At 48.0% G+C, this 10,913-nt stretch overlaps 1 protein-coding gene across 1 annotated transcript in view; it reads left to right on the top strand.

Moving 5' to 3' along the window:
* Positions 1–10,913, top strand: part of LOC111969445 (dysbindin domain-containing protein 1) — a 47,990-nt gene that overhangs the window by 13,290 nt on the left and 23,787 nt on the right. The window contains exon 2 of the mRNA XM_023995601.2: positions 3,883–3,981. Coding sequence (XP_023851369.2) covers positions 3,883–3,981 — 99 coding nt within the window. The remainder of the gene's footprint in view (positions 1–3,882; positions 3,982–10,913) is intronic.

Genomic DNA, 10,913 nt, shown 5'->3' with positions numbered 1-10,913 from the left:
CATCGGTACCCCAGGTAATCTTAGGTTTCATTACATACAGTCGGGAGGAACTACTGAATATACGATTAACGTCAACTCATCATCGTTCCTACCAGGAATATGACTTTCCCGAAACGGATCCAGTGTTTGCCTTCCACCCAATACAATGGATCTGATCCCAGCCGGCGACCCTGTGCGACGCCGAAAAAAGGGGAAAACGAGGCGGTCTCGTGGTCAGGCTTCGGAGGACGGGCACATCGCGCTCCCACTCCCTAGCATACTACTCGCCAATGTCCAGTCTCTGACAATAAGGTTGATGAAATCCGAGCACGGGTAGCATTCCAGAGAGACATCAGGGATTGCAACGTGTTGCTTCACGGAAACATGGCTAACTCAAGGGACGCTAACGGAGTCGGTGCAGCCAGTTGGTTTCTTCATGCATCGCGCCGACAGAAACAAACATTCTTCCGGTAAGAAGAGGGGCGGGGGGGTATGCCTTATGATAACGAGAAGTGGTGTGTATCTCATAACAACACACAGGAACTCAAGTCATTCTGTTCACCTGATCTAGAACTCCTCACAATCAATGTCGACCCGCATTATCTACAAGGGAATCTCTTCCAATCATAATCAACCGTATATATTCCCCCCAAGCAACACATCGGTGGCCCTGAACGACTTTATCTGAGTCTTTGTTAAACTGGAAACCACACACCCTGAGGCTGCATTCATCGTAGCTGGGTTTTAACAAGGCTAATCTAAAACAAAAAACTCCCAAGATTCATCGCATAATCGATTGTGCACCAGGCTGGAAAAAACACTAGACCATTGTATACTAATTTCCGCGACGCTTATAAGGCCCTCCCCGCCCCCCCTTTCGGAAAAAGCTGACCAGACTTCCATTTTGTTGATTCCAGCCTACAAACAGAAACTCAAACAACAAGCTCCGCGCTCAGTCTGTTCAAGCGCTGGTCGCGACCAATCTGAATCCACGCTTCAAGACTGCTTCGATCCCGCGGATTGGAATGTTCCGCATCGCGCCAACAACAATATTGATGAATATGCTGATTCGGGTGAGCGAGTTCATTAGGAAGTGCATTGACGATGTCGTACCACAGCAACGATTAAAAACATTCCCAACCAGAAACCGTGGATTGACGGCAGGCATTCGCGTGAAACGGAAACGGCGAACCACTGCTTTTAACCAGGGCAAGGTGACCGGAACATGGACCGAATACAAACAGTGTAGCTATTCTCTCCGCAAGGCAATAAACAGGCCTAAGTCTCAGTACAGAGACAAAATCGGTCGCAATTCAACAGCTCAGACACAAGAGGTATGTGGCCACGAGGGTCTACAGTCAATCACGGATTACAAAAAGAAAACCAGCCCCGTCGCGGACCAGGATGTCTTGCTCCCAGAAGGCAAACAACTTTTTTGCCGCTTTGAGGACAATTACTAGTGCCACTGACACGGCCCCCTACCAAACCTGCGGGCTCTCCTTCACTGCAGCCGAGGTGAGTAAAACATTTAAACGTGTTAACCCTCGCAAGGCTGCGAGCCCAGACGCATTCCCAGCCGCGTCCTCAGAGCATGCGCAGACCAGCTGGCTGGTGTGTTTACGGACATATTCAATCAATCCTATATCCCAGTCTGCTGTTCCCACATGCTTCAAGAGGGCCACCATTGTTTCCTGTTCCCAAGAAAGCTAAGGTAACTGAGCTAAACGACTACCGCCCGTAGCACTCACTTCCTCATCATGAAGTGCTTTGAGAGACTAGTCAAGGACCATATCACCTCCACCCTACGGACACCCTAGACCCACTCCAATTTGACTTACCGACCCAATAGGTCCACAGACGACGCAATCGCAACCACACTGCACACTGCCCTAACACCATCTGGAAAAGGGAATACCCATGTGAGAATGCTGTCATCGATTACTCAGCATTTAACACCATAGTAACCTCCCAAACTCGTCATCAAAGCTCGAGACCCTGGTCTCGACCCCGCCCTGTGCAATGCGGTCCTGGATTCCTGACGGGCCGCCCCCAGAGTGGTGAGGAGCTAGGTAACAACATCTCCACCCGCTGATCCTCAACACTGGAGCGCCCACAAGGTGCGTTCTGAGCCCTTCCTGTACTCCCTGTTCACCCACGACTGCGTGGCCATGCTCGCCTCCAACTCCATCATCAAGTTTTGCGGATGACACTACAGTGTAGGCTTGCATTACCAACAACGACGAGACGGCCTACAGGGAGAGGTGAGGCCCTCGGCAGTGTGGTGTCAGGAAAAATACCTCACACTCAACGTCAACAAAAACAAAGGAGATGATTGTGGGAACTTCAGGGAAACAGAGGGAGCACCCCCTATTCCACATCGACGGGGTCAGTAGTGGAGAAGGTGGAAAGTTTAAAGTTCCTCGGTGTACACATCACGGAACAAACTGAATTGGTCCACCCACACAGACAGCGTTGTGAAGAAGGGCGCAGCAGCGCCTCTTCAACCTCAGGAGGTGAAAGAAATTCGGCTTGTCACCAAAAGCACTCACAAACTTCTACAGATGCACAATCGAGAGCATCCTGTCGGGCTGTATCACCGCCTGGTACGGGACAACTGCTCCGCCCACAAACCGTCAAGGCTTTCCAGAGGGTATGAGTCTGCAGAACGCATCACCAGGGGCAAACTACTGCCCTCCAGGGAACCTACACCACCCGATGTCACAGGAAGCCATAAAGTATCAAAGCGACAACAACCCCAAGCCACTGCCTGTTTACCCCGGCTATCATCCAGAGCCGAGGTCAGTACAGGTGCATCAAGCATGGGACCGAGAGACTCGAAAAACAGCTTCATATCTCAAGGCACATCAGACTGTTAAACAAGCCACCACTAAACATTTAGCGGCCTGCTGCCAACATCATGGACTCAACTCCAGCCACTTTAAAAATTGGGAATTGATGGGAAATTATGTAAAAATTGTACACGTAGCCCACTTCTAAACAATCCACTTAAATACAAGTTAACATACCCTACATTTACCATCTTCATATGTATATACTGTACTCTATATCATCTTACTGCAGTCTTGGCCATTCTTTATGTACATACATGTACCACTCACTTTAAAATAGCCGACTTTATGTTAATACCGCTACCGCTACTCATTTCATATGTGATATACCGTGACTTCTATCCCATCTACTGCATTGCCATGCCGTTCTATGTTACCAACCACTCATCATATATCTTTACTGTACATATTCTTTATCCCTTTACACTTGTGTGTGTGGTGTAGGGTAGTAGTTTGTGGGAATTGTTAGGGTTAGAGTTACTGTTGGTGTATACTGCATGTCGGAACTAGAAGCACAGCATTTCGCTTACACTCGCATTAACATGCATTAACATCTTGCTAACCGATGTGTATTGTGACTAATAACATTTTGATTTGATTTTGATTGATTGATTTAGAACGCTCCTGTCCTGCTACTCTCTCCTCTTTTTCATCCACACTTCAGTTCCCGCTCGCTCCTCTCTTTCTCACTATCTCCATCCCCCTCTCTCCTCCCTGTCTGCTGTGTTCTGCGCTAACGCTTGGTTGCTGCAAGGTCAGTGAGGTGGCAATGTGCCGCCATGAACTCAGGGAATCTGGAGATCAAATCAAATTACATTTTTATTCGTCACTCAGTGCCGTATATAACAGGTCTAACCTTACAGTTGCAATGCTATTACAAGCCCTTAACCAACCTAATGCAAAGTATTAAGAAAATATAGGTGTTTATTAAGTAAAAAATAATAAGTAAAAAAAAAAGACAAAAAAAAATAACAAATAAATTAAAGAGCAGCAGGTAATAACAGTACAGGGGGTACTGGTACAGAGTCAATATGCGGGGGACATGTTAGTCCAGGATTAATTGACCATCACCCAGTGGGGGAAGAGGAGGGAGGGCTTCCAGGACACACCGCTGGCCTGCTGCACGTCACCGAGAGGAGACGTGAGTACCGGGGTAAGGCGAGCGATGGAGGAGTGGTGGATGGATGGATGGAGGGTGGATTGGATGGATAGAAAAAAGGAATGGGGGAGGATGGGGAGGATAGTAATTAAGTTGGATGGCATTTTGGATGGAATTTTAACAATTTAATATGGCTAGTAAGCCAAAATAAAAAAAACTGTACGGTTCTACAAAGAACCTTTAGATTGAGAAAGTTCTTTATAGAACCAACCAAAGGTTGTAACCATATCGGAACCTTTTTTTAAATGTTCTATAAAGAACCATGCTCATAAGGTTCTAAATGGAACCTGCATGGTGCTATAAAGAACCCTTTCCTAAGGTTTCATATAGAACCATTAAAAAATATTCTATATACAGTAGCAACAAAAAAGGACCTTTCTCAATCTCAAAGGTTCTTTGTAGAACCGTAGCGTGGTTTTTATTCTGGTTTACTAGCCGTATTATATTGTTAAAATTCCATTGCAGTTATTATTGTGTTATTAAGTTAAATCAGGTGTGTCAGCTCTGGAATGGCTGTGGGTCCCTGAGGAGATTATTGTTCACTACTGATTTAGTCAATCATTCTGAATGAACCCAAGGCCATATGTGAATCTTTCACAAGACAACATCACTGGCCTTAGTCATATATAATGTTTAATAGCGTAACACAACAGTTTAGAACAACTGGAATTACACCCTCACTCACGGTTGCACAAAAAGAGCTGTGAATAAACCACGCCCCAAAATATTTGAATGAGCCGCCGCCCGTACATTTTAATTATGTCACGACTTCCGCCGAAGTCGGTCCCTCTCCTTGTTCGGGTGGTGTTCGGCGGTCGACGTCACCGACCTTCTAGCCATCATTGATCCATTTTTTATTTTCTATTGGTTTTGTCTTGTCTTCCTACACACCTGGTTCCAATCCCATTCATTACATGTTGTGTATTTAACCCTCTGTTTCCCCTCATGTCCTTGTCAGAGATTGTTTGTTGTATGTAGGTGTGTTATTTGTTCTGGTGTGCGATGGGTTTTGCACACTATTTATGTTATTTTTGTATACTTTGGTTTTCTGATTTTTTTTGAATGTTTATTAAACAGCTCCCTTTTTACCAAGTTCATTCTCCTGCGCCTGACTTCCCTGCCACCAGCTCGTACCGCATTACAAATTATCACTAAAATAAAATTGAGCTGCAAAGAACCATTGAAGGGCTCAAAGGGTTCTTTGGGTCAGGATGGTTCCATATAGAACCATCCCCCTTCCCAAAGAACCCTTGAGAAACCTTTGTTTTTCTTGTGTGTAAGAGGTGGGTCATTTTTTTAGTTTGGCGTTGGGGCACAGGTACACACTGTGGTCAGTTCATCACTTCCTCTGGGGTTAAATTGAGATATATTGCACCCATCTTCACAGTTCCACTAACCCGACTTCCACCTTCTCCTGTACCCATCCACACTTCCAATCCCCCAGCTAAAAGGCATCATTGTGTGTCTGTCCCCCCACATAGGGAGCCCTGTGTCACTGTGTCTATCTACACCAGGCCCAGGGCTGAGCCAGAGGCCACAGACACGCAGACACAGACACACAGACAGACACAGGCCTCACAAGGAAGTCTTTATCTACCCAACAACTAAACACCCATTCAGGGAGACGGCCACTACAGCCCAGTATCTGTGTCCTTCTGCCCTAATGAGACACCTGGGGCACAGTTACCCTACAGACAGAGAGGGAAACCCTTTAGTTACATCCTAAAACTAGTACATTTATTTTCTACAACAGTTTATGTATTGTGGGGAGCGAATAATAATTGGATAAAGTTGTTAATAGCCCTTTTGCTGAGTTTGGCTGGACCCAATGACTTTGTTACCTCTAGATAAGGTCAAGTTCAGTTTACTGGCTCTGAGCCAGCCAAGCATCACACTGTGCACTATAACCAATCCTACTGAGATACAGTGGAAGCCCCTGTTAAAACCTGAGTGTATGAGAGTGTTTGGGAATCATTATAGCCTCATTATAGGCTGTTTGTTGAGACTGGCTGATCTATACTGTGCTCATCGTTTTGCTAAAGGGGAGACCCTTGCAACTGTCTTTCTAGCTTACCCCGTCAACCCCCTCGATCCTCATTATGGGCTGCTCTGGCTAGGCTAATGATCAGTGAGCCATGGGGTGGCTGGGGGGCCTTGGGGGGGGGGGCGTCAGATACAGAGGCATTCTACTATTTGATGGAGCCCCCAGTCTCTCCGCCGCTCCCCTCAGCCAGACTACTGCTATTTACAGCCCAGCCTACCAGGCAATTATCTCAGTCTTCACTAAGGCAGATTACCCCTCTCCTCCCTCATCTTTCTCTCCCCAGATTTGTTTTCCCAAACTCTTTCTTATCTCTCACTCTCTCTCAATTTTTCTTTCCAATTGAATTTGTCCGTTCCTCTTTTCCATTACATGTATACTCTTCCCTCTCCCCTTATCTTACATTCTATTACATTTTCAATATACAGTACACCCTGGCAGAGAGGAGAGACAGACAGACAGAGAGATCCCTGAGTACAACCACAGAGAGAACAGAGAGTGAAGGGCAGTGAGAGAAGGCAGAGACAAGAGAAGAAGGGAAAAGAACAATAACAAGGAAATAACTGAGGCTGCATTTAAGAAGGGGCCAAAAGTCAAAGAAACAGCCAAAGTCATTTCTAAGTCCTCTTTATTTTTTCTAATTTTCAATTTGTAACCGTTAGCCAAAAACAGCAGGAGGGGTCAGGACAACAAGGACAAGTGGTTGGTTGGTTTGTGTGTGTGTGTGCTTCACAAGTGGGCTACTGCTTTATATCCTTTCAACAGCTGCCATACAAGTCTAATGTATGAATGACACCTTTCCTTCTCAATGTGAATGTACTATGGGTATAGTTCCGCCAATGGGCTCCCAGAGAGACACTTAACGGGTTGAGAGAGAGCAAAAACCGTTTCTCTCCATCTCTCTCACCAACCTTGCTGGGAGGGGAAAGGGGAAATGTGTTACTGATCTATTATTCAAGGAGAAGTGGTGGTGGGAGAAGACAGGAGAGGAGGGGTAGTGGAGGGGTAGAGGAAAGAAATTAACAAAGGGGACTGGGATGACTGTAACTAGTTTAGAGAGAGACAAAAAAAAGATGGAGATATAGCGGAGTTGGAATTTCTTTATAACCCCGTTCTGTCTTCATCTCCCCTCCATCCCTCTCTCTCCTAACTAATTTTAACTACTTCTCTTCCATCCATCCATCCATCCCTCCTCTCTCTCTTTCTCTCCCTTCCTCTCTCCTTCTCTTGCTGGGAGATTCAAAGAGACAGACAGCCGTGGGCAAGCCTATTCCGGGCCTCTGGGGAGAATTCCTCTTCCATATTCACACTTTCCCTCCATCCCTCAATACATTCTTAAACCCAAATAATTTTGTCAGGGAGGGGTTGCACCTGACGCATGCCCTGAGGGTGTGTCGGCTTAGAGGACTGATGAAGTAGAATATAGTATGGGGTTATTAGAGTACGACAGCACCCTCCATATAATAGATTTTGTAGATTTATTAAAATATGCATGGGCACATTTCATTATCCAGCTTGCTCATGGTCTAGCCTAATGGCTAGAATATAGCCAAAACCATGCCACATACCAGGGCTTAATTCACAATCAGAGCTGCTCTGCTGCTGTGTGAGACTGCTGACAGCTGTGGACTCAGGCTCTTTCATTCCCCCCATCAAAACCAATATGGGGCAGGTGTTACTTCTTTCAGGTCCGTCACTATGGCTATCATGACCCTGTTAACAGGGTAACTAAGGTTATCATGACCCTTTAACCTTGTGTTATCAGCCCCAGAGTCTGAGCGAGGCTAATGTCATGCTGTTACGCCTGACAGGCTTCGGTAATGCCTTTTATTAGAGTCGTAACGTGGGTGACCGGACCAGCATATATATCTGGTGAGGTAGTTGAAGAGCCTGGCCTGCACAGATTTAATGGCTCTGCTTACAGTTATTTACAATCGCTAGGACCCATTTCTCAATACTTAGATCACTTTTTCAAAACTCTTCACACAGTGAGCARAACAGCAGTCTATGTGGGCTAAACTGTGGATCATTTTTCATTGCTTTGGCACAAAATGCATTCAATGACTACATCTTTCAAATTTCATGAATTATTTTCTCACTCAGACACAACCACCACCAAAACTCTATGTACCTACAGGCCAATTTGCACATGCTTACATACTCTTTTCAAAACTGTTAAACTTAAGTTCAAACCTAACATAACACAAAATTGAATAAGACAGCAATTTGCTACATTTCTACAGTAATACCGTATTTAAATATATTCCAAATCTAAGAAAGAAAATACTATCAAAACAATTAGACCAACCACAGCTGATTCCCATTGTAGCTGAACACCTACCCAGGTGTTAGTCTTTCACTTTCATTACCGTCGATACAAAAGGGGACATCTTAGGAATAATGCTGTACTGTAATGTAAACATGGACCCAGCCAGAGATAGAGAAGTGGCTGACAGAGGAAGAAGAGTGGCTGGGAGAGGGAGAGGAGTACGTATTGTGGCGTACAGCAGGTCAGCCACCAGGGGGAGACTCGTCGAGGCCTGGTAACAGATGAAGTATACATCACGAGGTGGTGGCTCCATCTGCTGGACGTGCCAGGTCTCGACGGGCTCTCCGGACAGGACTAATTGGGGCTGATTGGGAGCTGGTGAGTAATCAAGGGCGGATTGCTCACCAGCTGTGCGAGGCCCATAAAGCTGCCAGAAGGGCAGCACACAGGGAGAGGACTAGGGGAAGTGAGGTGACTTCCATGTGGTTGGATACGGTTTCCCGAGCTAAGCCGAGGGAGTTGAGTTTGTGTGCCCGACAGGATACAGGAAGACCCGGAGCCCAGGAGACAGTATCCCGGAGAGGGTCTCATGGGGGAGACTTGTTCTTTTCTTTTTGATTTATTATTTAATAAACACCCTTGAAACCGAGCTAATCATACTCTGTCTGATCTATGTAAACGTCTTGACCAAACCCCCTGGTCTGCCACAAGTGGTGGAGAATGCGAGCACTCTGATAACGTGGTCAGATCAGGGTTGACGTTTACACAGTATCAGCATGGACGAGTTGATAGCTCAGTTCGTCCGGGCCCAACAAGCACAACAGGCGGTTCAGGAACAAACGCTGGAGGAACAGCGACTACAAAATGTCCACCTCGTTGAGGAAGTCAGGAAACTGCAAGGAGGAGCGTCTCCTGGATCACATCCAAACCAGTTTTTAACTTCAAAACATACCTCTGTACACTTGAACGGACAGCACTACGGGAAGGATGGCAAAGGCCGCAGTGGGCAAGTCTGCTGGCCCCGTTCATCTCTGGGAATGCCCAAAAGGCAATGCCCAAAAGGGACCTGAACGACGAACAGGCGGATAACTACGACAGACTCAAACGGGAGATACTCAGCCGCTACGGGTACAGCCTGGCCCATCAGGCTCAACAGTTCCACGACTGGAGGTTCGTACCTGACGCCTCCCCCCGAACCCAGATGAGCGACCTACTGCGCGTCACCAGGGCATGGCTCCTCACCGACGTATCCACCCTATCCATCCTCGACAAAGTGGTCCTGGATCGCTTCTTACAGGCGCTACCCCATGACATGAAGAGGGCAGCAAGTTTGTGCGCACCCCAGACCTTGGAGGGCCTCCTGGAAGCAGTGGAGACGCAGAAGAACACTCAGGCACTGCTGAGTGGGAGCCGGGACGAGTCGGCGACCCGTCGGGAGGGACGGAAGGACAGCCCCACCGCAGTGTACCCCGAACCGACAGTCGGCAGGGCCAAAGGACCGCAAACCCGTGGAGAGACGGCGAGGGTAGGGCCGACCCGACACCGACGACCCTAGGTAGAGGGAGAACAAAGGAGGTGTTTTGAGTGTGGCGCCCGGGGGCACATTGCCTGGAATTGCCCGGCTCGAGAGGAGTTGATCCCATCAGCTAGCCCCGGAGGCGAGGTGGGTCACGCCGTAAACTATGTCACTTCCTGTTGGGCACACCACAAGTCAACTGCACCCATGGGCCCGGTGAAGGTTGACGGACACGACACGGAAGCGCTATTAGACTCCGGAAGCATGGTTACACTCGTAACCACGAGCCTGCTGAACCAGGAGACCGAACGGTGTAGGGAGATGTCCATTTCCTGTGTTCACGGTGACACAAAATGGTATCCCACCATATGGACCAACATCGTGACGCCACAAGGGAGCTGTCAGATGATGGTGGGTGCAGTACCAGAGCTGCCGGTACCTCTCCTAGTGGGACAGGATTGTCCACTGTTCGCGGCCCTATGGGGGCACGAGTTGAGGAAGAAAGTATGACCCGGCCGAAGAAGAGGGCGGGGAAGACCCATCGCCTATGTGGCCCGGAAGCCGCCGGTTAACCAACCTGACTCTACGGGTCCGGAGTTGGAGGGGGAGCCGGAACCCGTACCCCCTGGGGAACCACTTGAAGAGGAGCCCAGCCTCCCGCTACTCGATTTCGAGGGGCCAGTCGAGACCCCCGTTGGGGGCCAACTGAGGGGACAATTCGGGACGGCCCAGTGGGAGGATCCGAATTTGAAAGCTGCCTCCGCCCAAGTGATAGCGGTGGATGGACAGCTACTTCCGGGGGTGAGTGACTGGCGATACCCTCATTTCCAAATTAAGAATAACCTTTTGTATCAGGTGTCGCACCAACAGGGGGAACTTCGAGAGGTATTGTTGCTGCCCCAACGGTACGTAGGAGCCGTTGTTCTACTGGCCCGGGATGAGGAGGGCCGTGGAAGACTACTGTCGCAGCTGCCCGGAGTGTCAACTCACTGCCCAGAAAGCACACTTCCGAAACCCTCTGGTCCCCCTGCCAATAATCGGGGTGCCCTTTGAACGCATCGCCATGGACATAGTGGGACCCCTGGTAAAGACTGCATGAG

The sequence above is a fragment of the Salvelinus sp. IW2-2015 genome, linkage group LG10, assembly GCF_002910315.2.
Source record: "Salvelinus sp. IW2-2015 linkage group LG10, ASM291031v2, whole genome shotgun sequence".
Classification (NCBI taxonomy): domain Eukaryota; kingdom Metazoa; phylum Chordata; class Actinopteri; order Salmoniformes; family Salmonidae; genus Salvelinus; species Salvelinus sp. IW2-2015.
This window is presented reverse-complemented; position numbering and strand designations above follow the sequence as displayed.